Source organism: Natrix helvetica (assembly GCF_964273705.1).
Source record: "Natrix helvetica genome assembly, chromosome: 16".
NCBI classification, from domain to species: Eukaryota; Metazoa; Chordata; class Lepidosauria; order Squamata; family Natricidae; genus Natrix; species Natrix helvetica.
Genome location: NC_138563.1, coordinates 532,407 through 551,493, shown reverse-complemented (window position 1 = coordinate 551,493; position 19,087 = coordinate 532,407). Strand labels below are relative to the sequence as shown.

The following is a 19,087-nucleotide window of genomic DNA, read 5'->3' as shown; positions in this document are numbered from 1 at the left end:
CAAAACCGACGCGAGACGGTGGGAATGTCGGTTTACATCCAGACACCCAGTTTGAATTCTGGTTTCCTACATGGGGTCCAGCCTGGAGAGCATCCATGGGGGCAGGGGACTTCACCCCCAATCCCACCCCACTTTTCTTAGGAAGCAACCCGGACTTCGTTTTTCAAATTGGAGACCTCACTTCCCTCCATGGGTCCCATTCTGGGAAGCGGACCCCACCCCTGCTCAGCCCCACAACCCCTTCCCCACTTCTGCAGGGCCTTAAAGGGGGGGGGCACCCCGTTGCTATGCTGCTCCCCAAAAGGGCCCCGGGGCAATCCCACTCAGGAAGGAGGCTTGGGGGTCTCTCCCTTAAGGGGTGGTGGTGCCCAGCAGGACCTGCTCAGGGAGACCTTGGCTGGGCAGGGGGCACATCAAGGGCAGGGCAAGGGGAGGGCTGGGGGGCTTTTGCCACCCGGGGGGGGGGGTCCACCTGAGGAAGAAGGCAGCCACGGAATTGTCTGCAGCTCACAGGAGAATTCCTTCTCTGAGGGGGGGGGGGGAAATTTTCCAAGGGCAAAACTTTTAAAGACTTCTTATTCTTGGGGGGAAAAAAGTCCCCCCCTTTCTTTAAAGGATTCCCGACAAGCACCTGCTGAGAATCGCTGCTTCTTCCCCCTTTGGGGTGTTAAGTGTGGGGTTGTGTTTGTGTGTATGGGAGGTGGGTAACAAACCCCAAAGGGCCCAGATAACGGGGGGCTCTGTCCCCCTTCTCCTTTCTCCCAGCCGCTTCCCCACTTTAATGAACACAAAACCATTATTTTGTTTAGGGGAAAAAAGGGGGGAGTTTTAGGCATCAGGAATGGGGGGGGGGGGGGCGATGCAAACACACACAAACACACAACAACCCTGGTTCAGTGTGAAAAAAAGTTCATGTTGAGAAAGGGGGCGGGGAGATTGGGCTAGAGTTGGGGGGGGGGAAGGAAAGCAGACACCCAGGTCCCCTGGTTTTCGGAATCCATCGCCCTGCAGAGAATTCCAAAGATTCACACTCGGGCTCCCTTCGGGCCGTGGAGGACCAAATGAACAGTCACAGTTCGGCGAATCAAAGGACCCACAAAAGGGAGTCGCCCCCCCCCCTCTACACAGACACAGACACACACCATCACAAAGGGACACTTCCTGCGAGAACGCCAGTCGTGCCTGAAATTTTGCATTTTGAAACGTAAATTTTGCATTTACGTTTCCCAGGAAGGGAGGGGCGCGTCCTGCACGGAGGCGGGGGGGGGGGAGACCCTGTCCCACAATGGCAATAGGGGAGGGGGGGGGATGCCTCTGCCTGTAAGGAGACATGGCTGCTGGAAGAGGAAGGGGAGGGGGCTCCTGCTCCATTCCTAGAGAGGAAGTTGGTTTGGCCAAGGGCAAGCTGGGGAATCTTGGGGTCTTAAGCCCCCACCCCACCCCAAGGGGAAAGACTTGGAACAGGCCCCTGTTAATGGGGGTGGGAGGCTTCCCAGGGAATATATGTGGACCCTAAAATTCCTGCAGCAGTTTGGGGGGGGGGGGCTTGAACCTGTCACCCATCAACTGCATTCCATGCTCCCCCAACCCCAGGGATGGGGAATGGGAGATATCCTGCCAATGCCCCCTGCCCCCCCCCCCCAATTCAAGGGAGGCTGGAGTTGTGCTTCAAGCAGTGAAGAATCTGGGAAGAGGGATACTTTTCACCCCCTCCTTCTATTCAACTGTCCAGGGAGGAAAATGGGCACCGGGTGAGGGGGAGGGGGGGCACTTCATTAGTGAAGGTACACACACATTCACGCAAACACATACACACTCTCTCGCGCCCTGTGCGAGTCCGGAGGTGGGGGAATACTCCCCAACTGCACGGGAGAAACGGAACTCTAAACACCGAGGGGGGGAGGGCTCCTTCCTCCTGTCCCCATTCCGTCCCCCGTCCCCCACTGGACCCCCAAAATACAGGCGAGGGGCTGGAAAGCAGGGGGACACGGAGGAGGAGGAGGAGAGTTGTAATACTGAAATAAAAAAGATCCGAGGAAGGGGGCGCCGGAGACAGAGCGACTCTCGGTTCTGTCCCTCCTCCGGAGGCGAATCTTGACAAGGTCCTTGCGCATGATCCTTCACGTTTGGGGGGTGGGGGGAGACACAATGCCCCCCCATCCCCATTTACAATCCAGTCTCCCACGGCTGCCTCCCTCTCCTTGCAGAGGCCCAGCCCAGTGGCGTCCGTCCGTCCGGTCTGTCCCGGAGCCTGGGCCGGGAGGAGGAGGAGGAGGAGGACGGGGGGGGGGGGGGGGACAGGAGAGCCGCCGGAAGGGAAGGTCTGGGTTCCGGCCGTCACATGATGCCGTTGGTGAGGTACTGGAAGCCATCGTAGAGCTTGGTGGTGAGAGAGCGCATGCTGCCGTCCACCAGCTGTTCGATGAGCACCTGCAGCTGCTCCTCCGTCATGTTCATGTGGAAACGCTCCTTCAGGTTCCGGATGGTGCTGGAGCCGTGGAAGCAGGGAAGCTGGGAGCCTGCCGGGGGGGTTGGGGGGAGCAAAGAGAGGTCAGGGGGTCTCGGACAACTGGCCGAAGGAGAAGAGTTACCCTCGCAGCTCAAATAAATGATGGAACGGAATCATTAAAGGATGCGGGAGGAAGGACAGACGGCAACGAGAACGGCAGAAAATTAAAACATTTTAAAATAATGAAACAGAATTGTTGAGTTGTTCCACAGCAAGTCTTCCCAGTTACCTCCCAGTTATCTCCCCATTCTCCCGTCCTATTCGAAGGAGACGTTTGGGTAACACGTCTCCCTGCAACGGTTGGGCAGACGGAGCGTGTGAACTCCCCTTCCCAGTTATCGCAGCCTGTGGGCGTCTCCAGAGGGCGCAAAGATCGCTTCCCACAGCCCCCCCCCCCAATTCCTCCACAGACTGGACTCTAGCGAAGGAGCACAGACTCCCCCCGCCCCGAGGACCCCATGCCCACCTTGCTGCATGATCTCCACGATCTGCACCACCTTGTCCATGTGCTTGCGAGCGGCGATCAGGCCCTGCAGCATCAGCATCTTGAAGTAGTTGAACATGTCTCCCCCAATGCCTCCCATCACCTGCGGGGAAGGAGGGAGGGGCACGTTGCAAGGCAGGAAGGGGTCTCCCCGGAAGGACCTCCCTTCCCCCAAAGAATTCTCAAGGCTTTCAGGGAAAGGATCCCCTCGGCTGTTACAGCCCTCAGCTCGCTTCTTCCGCAGAGCCCCAAATTTCTGTTGTTAACTGAGACATTTAAGTGAATTTCCCCCCATTTTACGACCTTCCTTGCCACAGCTGTTAAAAGTGAATCACTGCATCTGTTAAGTGAGGAATGCGGTTTTTAAGTGAATCGGGCTTTCCCGATGATTTGAGAATGCCACAAGGGTCGTAAGTGTGACAAGTGGCCATAACTCACTTCTTTCAGGGCCGTTACAAGTTCAGTCACTAAATGGACCGTTGTAAGTCAAGGACGATCCGAACAGGTAGTCCTCAATTTATGGATGTTAACGGAGCCTACCCCTTACGGTCATAGAGCAGGACATCATGTGCCCGGCCGTAACTCCACGGAATTGCCTCCCCCATAGGGTTTCTCGGCCCTTCCCTTCCAGCGGCGACAACTTACATCCACAAACTCGGCGGTCAGTTTGAAGGCCGAGGTTTCAAAACCCAGATTACGGGGGGAGCTGGAGAGGATGAAGCCGAAGTCGATGTGGATGATGTGGCCGTGTGCGTCCAGCAGGATGTTGCCGTTGTGCCTTTTGGGGGGGCGGGGGGAGGGGGGTGGGAGAAACGATCAGGCATTTGGGGTTTTTGCAAAAGAAGTCCCAACTCTCCCCTGGCGTTAATTCCTCTGAATCAAATGTCTCTCGGGCAGGAGATTTTCAAGGCCCCCCCCCAGCCTCACCTGTCCTTCACCTGCAGCAGGTAGCAGACCAGGCAGTAGCCGGCGCAGCTCTGGACGAAGTTGCGCTGGGCGGTGAGGAAGCCCTCGGAGGTGAACAGGCCGTGCTCCTGCAGGAAGAAATCCAGCAGGGAGAGCTGGGACTGCTTCTTCACCTGGTGGATGGAGACGGCGTTGACCACCGGCTCGATCATGCCGCTGTCGGCCGAGATGACCAGGATTTTGTAAGGCTTGATCCACAGCGGGACTCTCTCCTGCTCCCAGATGGCCTGCAAGGGAAGACCGGAGGGAGGGCTGGGCGGGCCTGGAGGCTGAGGTCCAGCACAAAGGGGGGGGGGATTTCATCCCCCGCCTAGTCTCCATTCCAAAAGCAGGGGGAGGAGATTCGAAGCCCCCTGACCCATCACATCTGGGGTGGAAGCAAGACCCCCTCACCCCCATCCAGCCTCCTCTCGTCTTGGCTTCCTTGCTTCCTTCTTCCCTCTTTCCTTTCTTTTTCCCTCCCTCCCTCTCTCCCTCCCTTCCTTCCTCCCCTTCACTCCCTCCCTTCCTTACCTGCAGCTGCTTGAGCACTTGGAAGGCCAGCAGCTCCTGCCGGAGGTCGTCCCCGCACTTGACAATCATGGACAGGAGGCGCCAGTTGGGCAGGTGGCCGTAAGGGGAGCCCTCACGGATCCGCCTGGGGAGAGCAGGGAAAGGCTGAGCCCCCGCTGGCCTCCACTCGGGCGGGTGGTGGCCTCCACTCCAGGGTTAAGGTTAGGGTTCCGCCCCCCCCCCCGTCCGACCAGCCCAGGAGGCCAACAGACACGGCAGCTGCCTTCACTAGCGGAGGAAGAAGGGGGTGGCCAGCCTCTCCTTCTTCTTCTGCCGAGTCCCCTTCTTAACCCTGGAAAGTCTTGCTTAAAGCAGCATTTTCCAACCTTGGCAGCTTGAAGATGGGTGGGCTTCAACCCCCAGAAATCTGCACTGCCTGGGGGACTCTGGGAGTTGAAGCCCACCCACCTTAAAGAAGGTTTAAGGAACCCAGGAAGGGCTTCGTGGCTCAGAGGCCACAGAGAGAGCCGCAGCTGGCCACGCCCGCCTCACCTCACTTTCTCCTGCCAGGGCTCCTTCAGGGCGACGGCCGAGGGGTCTTCGGGGTCCCTCTTGAAGGAGGTGGGCGTGTGGGCCAGCTGCTCAGAGAGACGCCGCCTGTGGAAGGGAGCACAGGTCAGCTCTGCTCCTGTCGGGGAGGAGAGCTGAATGGCCAGCCCCTCCACCCCCCTCAGTGCCCACTTGCTAATCCTGGCTGCTGCTGCTCAGCTGGACAGACAGACAGACAGACATGGCCTTTTGGGTTTTAAACCACTGCCAGAAGAAAAGTGGGCATTCAGCTGCGTCTTAAAACCCCTCCTGGAAATCCAGAGTTCCCAGTATCACCACCTTCTTCTCAAACCAGATTAAGTTGTTTTATACTGTTCTGACTGAGGCCTCCCGAGAGCCTGAAGCAAAATCCTGGTCCTGAAAAAACCCCTTTTATCAATTGACTGTGAATTCTGCTCCTTCACATCCAGCAAAGTCTTTCAAGGGGGGATTTACGGTCACAGACCTCATCTTGCCTTGGAAAGCTGCAAAACTTGGCCAGGAGTCTCAGAGAGCTCTGCTGGGGGTGGGGGTGGGGGGGGTGGCACAACATATTCTTATGCATAAAGGCGAATATGTGTGTCCCAGGATAATGTCGCGAAATTGAAGCTGATGGGTCATGAGGACCAGAGGTTTATATTTCCCAGCTTTTGGGCTGGTCCTGGAGAACTTCCCCGAGGATGGGGTCCCGCCAGCACGAGTCCAAACACTCGGACAGGTAAACCTCTGGTCCCAGTGACCGATCCAGGTTCGATCTTGTTCTATCCGTCTTTTTTGCCCTAGCCCTGGGATCCAAGGCAGGATCAGCCAAAGGGGTGATCTCCCTCTCTTATTCCAACCAACGGATTCCGCCGGCCTCATTCCTGCCCGCAATGGGCCACCCTGCTAAGTCCGAGGGCGGCTGGAGCCTGTCCCCTTCACCTGATGTCTCCTGCAGCAATGAAAACCGGTTCTTTGCTCTCCTGGCTGGTGATGCTGTCCACCGAGAATTGCGAGATGTTGTCGCAGCTGCTGGTGTGTAGCTCGGGCAGCTGGAGGGCAGAGGAAGCAGGGCCTGAGTGCCTGAGGGGGACGGTCCGGGATAGGAGCCGAGCCGCCTCTCCGTCCTGCCCCGCCTGCCCCCCCCCCCCCCCCCCGTGGCTCCTGCGGCCCCGGCCACTCACCTCCACCTGCAGCTCCCCGATGTCGTCCACAGACCAGGCCTCGTCGTCGTTGTCGTAGTTGGGCACGGTGGTGAAGCTGCTGGCGCGCTGCTCGTAGGTGATGCCGCACTCGGGCAGGTTCTCCACGGAGCGGGTGCTGCGGATCCGGTTCTCGGGGATCCGGGCTGGGACGTTGGTGGTGTCAAAGTTTTCGCACTCAAGTACTTCCACGTAGATCAGGTAGGGAGCCTGCGTGGAGAAGGAGGAGGAGGGGGAGGCCTGTGTGTTTATGTGCCTGGAGAGGGCCGCCCTTCTCTCCCAGAACGCTCCACTGCAGGGGAACGGGGTGCCCTGGCCTAGGATGACACTTTGGGGGGCATGGAGAGGTAGTCCTCGACTTATGAAGATTCGTTTAGCGACCGTTCAAGGTTACAACCCAGAAAAGAAGCGACTGACAACCAGTCCTCGCACTTACAACTGTTGTGAAACCCCCACGGATGTATGAGCAACATTGGGCTCTTTGGCAACAGGCCTCCCCACTTTGCAACGGTTGCAGAGTGTCCCACACCCACCCCCGGCCCCTGTCCCCTTCCTCCACCCGGCCCCGCCTCACCTTGTCCTTGGAGTTCAGGACCACCGCCTGGGTGTGGGGCACTCGCACCACGTGGTGGTCGAAGCCGGCGGTGGGCAGCCAGACCCGGGCGGGCAGCTTGTGGTTGAGCAGGGAGAGCTCGGAGATGAGCCTCTGCGTCTTCTGCTCCTTGGTGGGCAGCGTGGTCAGCCGCTTCCCGATGGCCATCAGGGACTTGATGAACTCCCGCTCGGGGGCCAGGCGGACGGGCTGTGGGGGGGCGTTGGAGGGGGGGGAGAAAAGAGAGGAGGTGAAGCCCAACCCCTGCCAAGAGACCCCAGGGCTGTCAAGACCCCTTTTAGCTGGGGGGGGGTTTCCTTATTTTGCAGAGGGAGGGGGGATGCTCTGGCGATCCCCTCCCTCGAATCGTTCTGGATGCGCTGCAGGAGCCAACCCGAGTGGAACCCCCCCCTCCCACCTTTGCAATGAACTCTGAACTGAGCCCCCTGCTGGGAGGTCTGGTAGAGCAACAGTCTGCAGGAGGAGGAGGAGGAAGACCGCAAGGGGCATTTCCCCTTTACCCTGGCTAAAGGCTAGGCTGACCCTTGCCCTCCGGACGTCCTTGGCCCTCAACACGCGTCTGCCGGATGGGAAGATGGGAGGCTCCAGCCCAGCCCTGCGCCCCGACGGGAGGATTCGCACCCTCCACTCGGGCCCTTTCCCTGCAAGTCCCTCTGTTTTCCCTCCCACCAAGACGTGGGGCGAAAACCGCCTAGGTGCCCCGTATCAGCCTCCCTCCTGGAACAAGCAAACCACGGCATAAACTGAAGTCCCCCAGCCCCCAAAGGGAGGTGCTCTGCTTGGTCTCGAAGCCAACTGGGGGCCCCCAGGAGCAGAAGACCCTCGCTTCGGCCCCCAGAAAGGGGAGGGGAGGGTTTTGCTTCAGGCTTTTGGCCAGGTGGGGGCAGCACTGAGTGTGGGAAAGGCCGTTCTTCCCTTCGGTGCCCGGCTGCGTCCCTGCCACGATCACCTGGCCAGGGCCCAGGGGCCACCTGGGGCATCTCTGATGGGGCCGCCGGCTGCTGGCAGAGCTGAAGCCAGGTGGGCAGCTGCCCCATTTGTCCCCCCTGACCACAAGAAGCTCGGGCCAAGGATGAGGCTAGATGAGGCCACCCAGAAGGTGGGGAGCGATGAAAACTAGGGGACCAAGGAGAGCTGTTCATCAGCCCCCCCCCCCACTGCCAAAAGCCAGGGGCAGCTCTCCAAACCCCCCCCCCGCTCATAAAACCTCCCACTTCCCTCCAAGGAGTTTTATTCACATTTATTTAGATCAACCCTGGAATAGGAGAAGAATGGATGAATTTTACGCAGGAGGAGAGGCTGCTGATTGAGGGAGGGGGGGGGTTGAAACCACTTGCCAAGCCCCCACTGAATTTTCTCCCCCCCCCTTTACCAGTCTCTCCCTGAACCTCCCATCTCACCATGATGGAGGGGGGGGGAAGTATAGAGGTTTGCAGAATGGGGGGAAAAAATCAAAATTTGATTGGCGCAGCAAAATTTCAGCAGAAAGAAGAAGGAGGAAAAAAATATATATAAAAATACACCAATTCTGAATTTGAGGCAGCAAAGGAAGAGACGAACATTCGCACCAGGCCCCAGGACATGCTAAATCAAAAAACAGTCTCGGGTCCCCCAAAAACAGCATTTCCTCTTTTTTGGGGGATGAAGTTACCGGGGGGGGGGGGGTGTTGTCTCTGGTCAGCCGTGGGAACGGCCCAAACGTTTAGAATTTTGCAAGAGAAGGAAGATCGCGCAGGGGGGAAGGAATTACGGGGACTCTGCGACGGTTGAAAGTCTGAAGTTCAAATGTGAAGTGATGGGGGGGGTCCCTCCATCTTTAAAATCCTTAAGGGGGGGGGGCTGTGGTAGAAGCAGGAGAGGCATTTTGGGGAGGAAGCGGGCGCTGCGCTTTGGCCATGCAGAATCGACCGCTCTTAAGATCCTGGCATGCACATGACAGTGGCATGGGGTTTTTTCGGGGGGGGGGGGGGGGCTGGAAGATGAGAGAGGCACAGCCCACAATGCCCCCCCCCCCAGTGCAGGATCTCACTTGCAAAGGGGGAGGTGGGGGGGGAGACCTTGTGATGCCAAGAAGGCTGGTCAGGAGGGTCACGAGAGAGGAAATGCTGCTGGGGGAGGGAAACGGGGGGGAGTCACAAGGGGGGGGGGGGGGAGAAAGGGGAAGACAGGAAAGAGGCAGGCAGCCGGGTTGAGTGGGGAGGGGGCAGAAGTAGGGTGGGGGGGGGCACTTACGGAACAAAATGTTCTATCGAGACTTTCGGAGCTCGATGAGAGTTCCTGGGAAATGAACGAGAGGGGGGGGGTGAGGGGGGAAGGGATGGATTTCCAGGGGGGGGAGGGAGGAAAGTTGAGGAGAGAAAAGGCGAGAGTTTAAAAAAATCAGCTCTTCATACGCGCTCCCCCCTCTTCCTGCCCCCCCACCCCAACTGCATCCGACAGAAGAAACGGGGGTCATTCCTTTGGAGTGGGGGGCTCCGACGGGGAAGGGCACCTTAAAAAGCTAGTCTGCTCCTGGAGAGGGAAGCTCCACCAGCTCTGATGGAGGGCCAGGTCCCGAGTGAGGTTAGGGGCCCTTCTGCCATCTTCACGGCCCTCCGCTGGGGAAGAAGCCAGGGGGCTTGGGATCCGTGGGACAGATGGAGGGAGGGTCCAAAGGGGTCCCTGCTGCAAGAGGGAGATGCCAGGAGGAGGGAGGAGGAGGAGGGGCCTGCGGGTGTGTGTGTGTCTTGGCTGGTCTTAAAGGAAGTAAGCTTTGAATGGGGGACCACCAGGAGATCCAGAGTGGAAATAAGAGCATCGAGAGGCCTTTGGGAAGCAGCATCCAAGCCAACCCCCCCACCCTTCACCTCCAGGGCAACCTTGGCCGAAAAAGTCCCAAGAAGTTCAGGCTGGTCTCTGTGATCTGGGCCTGCCCCCCCCCCTCTTCCCCCTTCCCCCCCACCCCCCGGGAGCCGTTGCGGAAAAGCAGTTGCAACACTTCCTCCAACGTGCCACGTTTTCAGTTCAGCCACAACTTGACAGGTGAGAGAAGAGAGGAACTAAACTGGACTCTGCCCCACCTTGGCTCCTCCCGTAGGGGAGGGGGGGCTCCCCAGGCTGCCCCCTTGGAGGAGGTGGGGGCTTCCCTCCCTCTTGTGACGCAGACCTGATCCCAACCCAGAGGAGTCGGAGTCCAGCAAACTGATCAAAATGAAGATGGAAGGAAGGAAGGAAGGAAGGAAGGAAGGAAGGAAGGAAGGAAGGAAGGAAGGAAGGAAAGGATGAATTGAGGGAGGGAGGGAGGGAGGAGATGGGGAGGAAAATAGGGAGGAAGGAAGAAAAAGATGAGAGAAGGAATGAGGGAGATTTGAAGAGGAAGGAAGGAAGGAAGGAATTGAGGGAGGGAGGAGATGGGAAGAAGAGGGAGGAAAATAGGGAGGAAGGAAGAAAAAGATGAGAGAAGGAATGAGGGAGATTTGAAGAGGAAGGAAGGAAGATAGAAAAAAAAATCTATGTTTCCAAAACTCTTATTTTCCCTTTTTAAACTTTTGACATCTTCTCCTCCTGTGACCAAATCTCGGGAAAACCACCTGAGCCTCCAGGAGACTTCGCTCTGCCAGCTGGTAGATGGGCAGGATTCCAAAACCCATCATCCTGAGCTGACTCAGCCCCATGGGCTGACCTCTCACCCGTCCCCCCAGGACAGACGCTGCCCTCCAAGGAAACAGGAAGTGGCTGCGGTGGGGCAGCTCCCCCCCCCCCGCCCCACAGGCTCCCTCTGACTCAGCCAGGGACAGGGTTTCGGCTGCCAAAGGTTACCTGCGTGGGTGTGGATGGGGGGGGGGGGAGAGGCTGGGCCGTTTCCTCCCAGGGGTGGGGAAGGAGCTGCCTTCGATCAGGGGGGGCCCCCAGGGGCTTGGCTTTAGAGTGGGGGGCTGGGGGTGCCCCCTCCCAAGGGGAAAGCAACCTCAGGTCAGAGGCATCGTTCAAATGAAACACGTGGCTGGTCTGGTTATCAGAAGGGGAGAAAGAGAGAGAGAGAGAAAGAGAAAAAGAGGGAATGAAAGAGAGAAAGAAAGAGAGAGAGAAAGATCACCGTTTTCTAAGAGGTTTTTTCCCTCTTTCCTCTTTTGAGCCCTTTCCTTCCTAGGAGTCGGGGGGGGGGGTTTAAGTAAGGCAAAGAGGCCTTTGGGGTCCCCCCGGAGGGAGACCCTGGGCCGGGCTGGGCTTTGAAGTGGCCGGAGAGCAGCAGCCGCAGGAGGGGCTGCCAAGACCGCCTGGGCTGAATGGAGCTGGGTATCCATCAGGCACGTCCTTCCCAGTTGGCACCCAGCAGCCTCCGGGCGTCCGGCTCTCTATCGGCCCATTGTGCTCGGCCCAACAATGAACTGGCTGGCAGTTCAACAGGGAGGGCGTGCACAGGGGGGGGGGTGCAGGGAGGGAGGGAGGAGAGCCAGCTGAAGCCGGGCCTGAGCATCAGGAGACGGAGCCCTCCAGCCTCCGGGCTTGCAGGGGGAAGATAGTGGGGTCCCAGGGGATCCCCGCTTGGCTGGGGACTCAGCCTGGCCTCCCTTACAGGGCTGTTGTGAGGAAGAGGCAGGAGCGGAGGGCTGGGGGTCAGAAGGAGGGAGAGAGAGAAACGACACTTGTTAAAAAAAAATGGTCTCCAAAAACCCGCTAGCAGAGGATGAAGAAGTTTCCCCTTAAGAGTTGGTAGGGGACTTGGAGGTCACCTAGTCCACCCCCACTGCTCCAGCAGGAGCTTGCGGACCGGGGGGGCGGGGCGTTTTCCTTGCAGACTGCGACAGCAACAAGAAAACACAACACAGCATCCAATGGAAGGGACACTGCGGACACAAAGGGAGCCGAGGGAAGACGGACCCACAACTTCCTTTCTGACAGGCACACGCACACCCCCTCCTCGAAGACTGAGCCCCCCCCCCCCCCCCCGGCACAAATACCGTATTTTTCGGAGTATAAGATGCACCTTTCCCCCCCAAAAAAGCGGGTGAAAGTGTGGGTGTGTCTGATGGACCGAATGTAGCCTCCCCCACCGCCCCCCCCCCCTTTGGCCTCCCAGCAATTGGCCTCCTTGCAGCCAAGGGGGAAAATGGGGCTTGCAGAGGCTGCAATCGGCTACGGAAATCCCGGCAGCCTAAAACCGAAAGTGAAACTTGCCCTTTGCTGGGAGGCAGATTTTTCTCCTGAAGAGCAGGGAAGCCCCCCCTCCCCCCAGCCCAGCGGGGGTCCCAGGCGGCCGTTACCTCCTCCTCGTTCTCCACCTTGGGGTTGCTGGCGGTGCGCTTCAGGTTGCTGCCCAGGCTGACGCTGACGGTGGCGTCCGACTTGGAGCGCTGGTGAGTCCGCTTGGTGGGGGAGAGCCCGGCCTCGGGGGCCGGCCCCAGCGGGGGCAGCTCCCTCTTCCGGGCGGCCGGCTTGAGCTCGTCGGAGAGGATGAGCTTGCGCAGCTTGGTGCCGCGCGAGTGCCGCTGGGTGGAGATGTGCATGTCGGAGGAGTAGGCGCCCAGCAGGAGGGCGCACTGCAGGGAGAAGTTGATGCTCTGCCGGCAGCGGTGCACGATGTAGGGCTTGATGGCGTCGCCCACGTCCTCGTCCATGTGGATGTACATGTTGAGCAGCTGCGGCAGGTAGAAGCCCACCTCCTCGTGGCGGAAGTAGAAGAGCCGGTTGCCGATGTAGGCCTGCACGCCGGGCTCCTTGGAGTTGTAGAGGTAGGAGATGGCCATGGAGATGTCGAAGAGCTTCGACTCAAAGAGACGCAGCAGCCACGACTGCTTGGCCGAATTGTTCTTCTGCCGCAGCCGGACGCCCCTGACGGAGTTGGGGGGCTGCTCGTCCTCCTCCCAGATCTTCTCGGGGGGGTCGTCCAGGCACTTGATCTCGCAGCAGTCGCCGTTCAGCCCCGGCCAGCGGCCCCCGCCCTTCCTGTCCTTGGCCCGGATGGAGCCGTCCGGCGAGATGCAGTGCATCAGCTTGACCTTCTCCAGGACTTCCTCGCAGGCCTTCTGGGCCACCTCGGGGTCGATCACGGCCAGCTCGCCCACCCCTTCCGTGATGACCCCCAGGGCCGGCCCCCCGCTGGGGTCTCCCGGGGGGGCCACGGGGGCCGAGGTCTCCGCTGGGGTCTCCTCTCCCGGAGGGGGCTCTGCGGTGGAGTGACTCATGTCCACTGGTGGGCCTGTCCTCTTTCACGGCTGGAAAACAGGAGAAGGTTGCCTCTGTTTTAAGGGCTTCAAGGAAAGACCCCAACCCACTTTTGCCCCCCAGAGTCCGGGGGGATTTCCCAGGACAAGCGGACAGCGGCTGATCATTTCCCAATGAGGAAGAAAGAGAAGTGGGGAGAAAGAAGAGCAAAGGGCCACCTAGAAGAACTCCTAGCTCCCTCTTAGTGACCTCAGGGGTCTCACACAGTGCCCTGAAGGCCTTGGCCACTTTAAGACTTGTGGGCCTCCACTCAAGACCTGCTGCCTGAGGGATTCTGGGGGTGTTGAAGGGGCCGAGTCACATTCGCTCAGAAAATACACAGGAAGCAAAATCTGCACCCGGCCTTGGGACAGACTCAACTCGGCCAGGCCTGAACGGGACACACACACACACACACACACACACACACACACACACAGTTCCTTTTCCTCCCAACAGGCTCAAAATTAGAAACCAGAAAACTGTTGGAGTGGTGAAGGAAGAAAGGAGAAAATAGGAGGGAGGAGAAAGAAAGAAAGAAAGAAAGAAAGAAAGAAAGAAAGAAAGAAAGAAAGAAAGAAAGAAAGAAAGAAAGAAAGAAAGAAAGAAAGAAAGAAAGAAAGAAAGAAAGAAAGGCAATTAGAACCAACAGAATTTGGCAGGACTTTACAAGAAGAGAAAAGATTCTCCAAGGTCTGCAAAGGGGGAGGAGGAGGAGGAGGAGGAGGAGGAGGGCCGAAGAAGGCCTTCACTGCCTGGGGCTCTGCCCAGAACAGGGCTCCTCTGGGGGACCCTCCGAGGGGAGGCAGCTTCTGTGTTCGAGAGATGGGGCAGAGCCGCCCTCCAAGGGAGCAAAGCTCATTCAGTTAAAATAAATGCTCTATTTAAAGGGATTAAACCTTCATCCTCTTAAGTGCATCCCAGGAGCCTGAGCTGAAACTCTGCCAAGACCCCAAACGGGTTCACCCCCTCCCACCAAGGACAGGGGACCCACGGAAGAACCCTGCTTTGGACCGGACCTGGCTTAGCCCCTCCGAGCCCCCCGCCTGGCCCGGCTCCCGTCCCAAGATTAAAGCCCCACAGGCCGCCTCTAATCCCGCTCTCTCCTGAAAGGAGCCCCTCCTCCTCCTCCTCCTCCTCCTCCTCCTCCTCCTCCTCCTGCCAAGCCCAAGCGGCCGGCTGGCGGATCACAAGGCCGGTCAGAGATTGGAGGCCTCCCCGCTAATCGGAGGGCAAAGTTGAGTCCACGGCAAAGTCCCAGCTTATCAGCCGGCTCCTTTCTACGCAAGCAAGTGGCGCTTCTCTCTCGCCATTCTGCCTCCAGACGGGCACAGAGAGAGAGAGAGAGAGAGAGAAAGGAAGGAAGAGAAAAGGAAGGAAGAGAAAAGGAAGGAAGAGATGTGGGCTTTTTTAACCAACAGGAAAATCTATTTAATCCACTGGGGGATTTTTGTTGTTGTTGTTGCCAGTTTCCGAAGCTGCCCTCCGCTCCCCCCGACCACCGATCCACCCATTGCAGCCCTTCCTAACACCATTGGCTCCAAAATGCAGGGTCCCCTTTGCCAAAGGGGGGGGGGGTGTCTCTTAGGGCCAAGGTGAAGTCAGGGCCCCCCCACCCTCCACCCAGGTGCCCTCCCTCCAATGAATGGAGCACAGAAACAACGAAACCGGAGCTTCACCTAGGAGGGACGATTGATGGGCTGAGTCGAGGCCAGCTCAGTCCCCCCAAATGCTCTCTCTCTCTCTCTCCACCTGGCTTACAGGTAGAGTGCCCTCAAACAGAGAGGCTCCACTCCACCCAAAGTTAAACATTTCATGCACCTCCGGTCTCTTTCCCCCTTTTGAACTCACAAGCGTGGCTGGGACCGTTTTGAAAGCTTCTCTCCCCCCCCCAACCTCGTCACACGTTGCAGGGATGGGCATCGGCCCACGCAGGCAGGCGCCCCCTCGCTCAGACATCTGCAGGCATCTGGTTCCCATTACGGGGCCTGCCTTTTCCCCTGCTCAGCACTGGGCGGATTTCACAAACGCCCTTCGCCCCCCCCCCCAAAAAAAGACCAAACGTGCAGCCATCATCAAGAGTTGCGCCCACCCTGCGCCAAGCGTCCCTTGCTCCACGTCAGACCCTCTTTTCAAGAGGCGGTTTGGGGAATTGGGGGGTGGGTGGGGGTGGGTGGGTGGGTAAAGAGAGGATCAGGGCTGTGACCCCAGGCGAACAAAGCAAACACACTTTCTCTTTGGAGAACAAACGGCCGGATTGAAACAAACGAGAGGCGTCTTTCCGCATTCACTCCGCTGTGCTCAAGAGGGACTAGAAAATTGCTCAGTCCTGCAACCATCCTCCTTCTTCTTCCGCCCTCTTACTTCCCCTGTGCATCCACCTCAGGTGCCTGGCCCTCCTGCTTTGCACCCCTCTTCTTCCTTTGGGTTCCCTACTCCCCCTCTTCCTCCCGAGTTAGCAATTCAAAAGAGAAGGTGCCACTCCCAAAGAAGGCCCCGTGCCCAGCAGCTGCCAGCCAACCACGCACGGCAGAAGACGGTGCTCCCCTCCGGGGGAACAGCCCGCCCCCCCCCCCGCTTCACTGAGGGGCACTGCCGCCTTCCGTGACCCCCATCCCGGCTGGGCAATATGGGTCCATCGTAGCCAGCTGACCTTCCAACCCCATCCAGGTCCGACGGCCGCTGGAATCTCACCGCACAGGGGAAGCACCCACGGGAGGAAGGAGCCAAGCCACGGATGCTCACACCTCTCCTGGGGAGGGGCAGTTTGAACCCTCAGCCGCTCCAGGAAGGAGGGGGGGGGGAAGCTGCCTCCTTTCCCAGGCAGAAAAAGGCAAGTCCCAACAGCCGTGGCTGAGTCACACGGTTCTCCCGGGGCCCCTGCCAGCCCGTGAGTCACCCACAGACACGCGTGTGGGAAGCCACTTGGTGGGGTGGGGGTGGGGGGGTCATTCCCCTTGTCACCCCACCTGCCTGAAATGGCAACACTGGGCTCATCGCAGGTGGATGGCAACCGCTCTGCTCTCATCCTCATCCTCTGCGGCTCACAAGCCACCATTCATAGCCACAAACTGGGACGATGGCCGATCGGGGCCAAAGTGGAGGTCCCTGCTGGCTGCCCCTCGGGGAGGCCCCAAGAGGAGGCCGCCCACTTTAAACTCAACTTAAGTATTTTAAGGGGGACCCTTTTCTGAAGGTGGGGGGGGGGAGGAAGAAGCACTTAGGAAGTGGCTTCCTTCAAGAGAGGCGCTAAAGACGCCACTTGCCTGTTTCATTTCTATCTTCTCGGCCCCTCGGCCCGGTTCGGACGCGCCTCCGCGGCCCCGGTGGAGTCGGCCATCTTCAGAGGGGGACCCGCCAAGGGATTCGGCAGGAGGATGACTCTTCACAGCTGCTGGGGAGAGGAGAAAAAGGAGGGAGAAAAACGGGGGTCTCGGTGGTCGCTCAGCTGCTTGGAAGTCAGCCTCAGCCCCTCCCTCCCTCCCTCCCTCCCCTCTGACTTTTGGCAGGAGCCCTGTTGTAACTGGAGACCCCTCTTGAAAAGCAGAAATCCTGGAAGGACATTTGGCGCACGCAGCTTGCAAAGAGACCCCCCCCCTTTTTTTTTTCCTAGGAGGGAGGGGACGCTTCCCTTTGGCACAGCAGCCGCTGCTCCGGCTTCCAGAGGTAAATCCAAGCAGATTCCACGCTTCCAGGTGATGGAAACCCCGGGAGGACGGAGGTAGAGCAAGCTCTCTTCTGAGCCAGGGATCCCTTTGGGATCCAGCCGCTCGCTCACCTGGCCAAGCGACACCCCCACACACACACACAGACACAGACACACACCTGTCTGGCTGGGCAGCGTCAGGGAGGCCGTCATCACCCCCGAGAAGCCAATTGGCATCTTAATAAAAGCCGGGAGTGTAATTAAGGCTGCGTTAAACACACTCCCCAAACTTGCTCTGCGGCAAAACTCAAGACTCTCCCAGGACGTCCCGGCGTTAATGGAGAAGATTGGCAGAAAGGAGGAGGATGGTGGGAAGGAGGGCAGCTGCAATGGGGTCTCCAGCGCAGACCCTCAAAAGGGGGGTTTCGCATTCAAAGCCCCCGGAGTCCCAGCGTTGCTTTGATTCCCAGAGTCCCCCAGGCCTCCCCAATCTCCCCCACCCTGCAGGGACAGAGCTCTGCCTCCAAGACCCCCCCCCAGGGGAGGAGAGACTCCAGCACCCACCCCCAGAACGGGAGGACCAGGCTTCCCAGCGGGCGGACTCCAGAGCCCATGGCTTTGCTGGCTGGGGGATTCTGGGAGTTGGAGTCCAGGCCTCTTGGACGCTGCAGAGGGTCTGGGGGAGGGTCCTGGGGTTGTCCGGTGTCACCTGCGCATCCCCCTGGGGAAGCCAGGAAGCGGCCGATGGGCTTGTGGGTGGCCGGGCAGGGCAGCTGCTGCCTCTTGCCAGGGGAGGAAGCGGTGCCTCTTCCGCCAGCAGCGATTTTGCAAGAGACCCCGCAGGAGCTGCGACATTTGCAACACCCCCCCCCCTTGCAAACCTGGGTGTCTGTCCGTCCCGAGGAGGGGGGGAAGCACCCAAAGGGAGGGGAGGGGGGAGACCTGGGGGGGGGAAACAAAGCCTTCCAGGCCATTAGAGGGTCTGCAAGGGGGGGAGAAAAGAAAGGGGGCTGGGGGGGGCTTTGCAAAAGTGGGAAGGGTATAACTCCCCCCCGCCCTCTTTGCAGGGTCCTGGGGGGGGGGGGCAGAGTAGGGCCAGTGGGGGCCAAAGGCGGGGAAAGTCGGGCGCTCTCCAGCTGCCTCGGGACTACACCCCCCATCATCCCCTACCAAAGGAATCCCACCCACCCCCGCCTCCAACCCTGGACTCCCTGGGGGGGGGTCCCGAGGAGGGAGAGGAGGCACCGAGAGGGACGGGAGGGGAGGGGGCAGACCTTGGGGGGGGCAAAGCCTTTCAGGCCATCGGAGGGTCTGCAAGGGGGGAGGGGAAAGGGGGCTCTGGGGGGGCTTTGCAAAAGTGGGGGGGTCTCGTATCTGCTCCAGGTGCCCCCCACCCTCTTTGCGGGGTCCTGGGGGGGGGAGGAGAAGGGCAAAGGCGGGGAAGGTCGGGCGCTCTCCAGCTGCCTCGGGACTACACCCCCCATCATCCCCTACCAAACGAACCTCCTTCCCCCCCACCGCCCTGCAGGGAGGCGCCTCCGCCGCCCGGGGTTCCAGGAGGGGGGGAGACGCCCCCTCCCCCCTCTGTCGCGCAGGAGTCAGGCGCCCCGGCGGGAGGACTCCAGAGCCCATCGGCCCCCGCCACACTCACCGCGCCGCCGCCGCCGCCTCTGCCGGGCCCAGCCGGGGCTGCCCGCGCGGCGCCTGAGGGTCCTTCGCGGAAAGGCCGGGGCGGGGCCAAGGGGGCGGCGGGGGCCGAGAGAAAGAGGGGGGGGGTCGCCGCTTCCTTCGGGGGTCCCGTCGTCGCCCCTCCCCCCCTCGAGTCCAGCGAGGCCCCGCGCGGAGAGGCGGCGGAGGGGTGGCCGCGGAGGTGCCTGCGCGGAAGGGCCAAGCAGGGCGCATGCGCGGAAGGGCCAAGCAGGGCGCATGCGCGGCGGCGCCTCATTCTTCCCCCCTCCCTTCCCCGGGAGCGGCGCTAGTGCGCAGGCGCGCACGAAGAGCCTCCTCCTCCTCCTCCTCCTCCTCCCCGGAGGTCCGCGCGCGTCTCTCTGGGCTCGCGTGGAACAGGCGCTCTTTGCCCACGCAGCCCTCGCGCCCGAATGCAAGAGGCGCTTCGAAGGGCAATAGCCCAGGAATTAATTCTGCCCCCCTAAAACAAGTGGGGAGGTGCTGCTGGAAAAGGGGGCGCTGGGAAGTAGACCCCCCCCAATTCACTTCCATGCATCTGGAGCATCCTCGGAATTGGTGCCCGGGGGGCTGCTTGCTCCAGAGGCCTGAGATAGAGTGCGCCTGGCTGGGGCAGCTCCATTGTCCCTGCGGCCCCTTTTTAACAAAGGCACCCCGCAGATTGCAAAAAAAGACCCCCACCCACCCCGGGCCTTTTTCCTCCCTGCAAACCCCCTCCTTAAAGCGAGGGAAGCGAAGG

The 19,087-nt window shown here is 59.9% G+C and overlaps 1 protein-coding gene across 3 annotated transcripts; it reads right to left on the bottom strand.

Moving 5' to 3' along the window:
- Positions 1-1,993: 1,993 nt before the first annotated feature.
- Positions 1,994-18,535, bottom strand: PI4KB (phosphatidylinositol 4-kinase beta). 3 transcript variants are annotated; one of them, XM_081968089.1, is made up of 13 exons: positions 18,314-18,535; positions 16,283-16,410; positions 12,077-13,027; positions 9,066-9,110; positions 6,795-7,022; positions 6,203-6,430; positions 5,961-6,070; positions 5,004-5,108; positions 4,473-4,596; positions 3,921-4,186; positions 3,639-3,771; positions 2,976-3,096; positions 1,994-2,519 (listed from the first exon to the last, which is right to left on the bottom strand). In XM_081968089.1, the coding sequence occupies exons 3-13, from the start codon at positions 12,995-12,997 to the stop codon at positions 2,338-2,340; spliced, it is 2,463 nt and encodes an 820-aa protein (XP_081824215.1). In that variant the 5' UTR covers positions 12,998-13,027; positions 16,283-16,410; positions 18,314-18,535; the 3' UTR covers positions 1,994-2,337. The 3 variants fall into 3 exon arrangements, with proteins under 3 accessions (XP_081824215.1, XP_081824214.1, XP_081824216.1); XM_081968088.1 differs by having other exon boundaries at positions 16,283-16,407; XM_081968090.1 differs by lacking the exon at positions 9,066-9,110 and having other exon boundaries at positions 16,283-16,407.
- Positions 18,536-19,087: the final 552 nt, after the last annotated feature.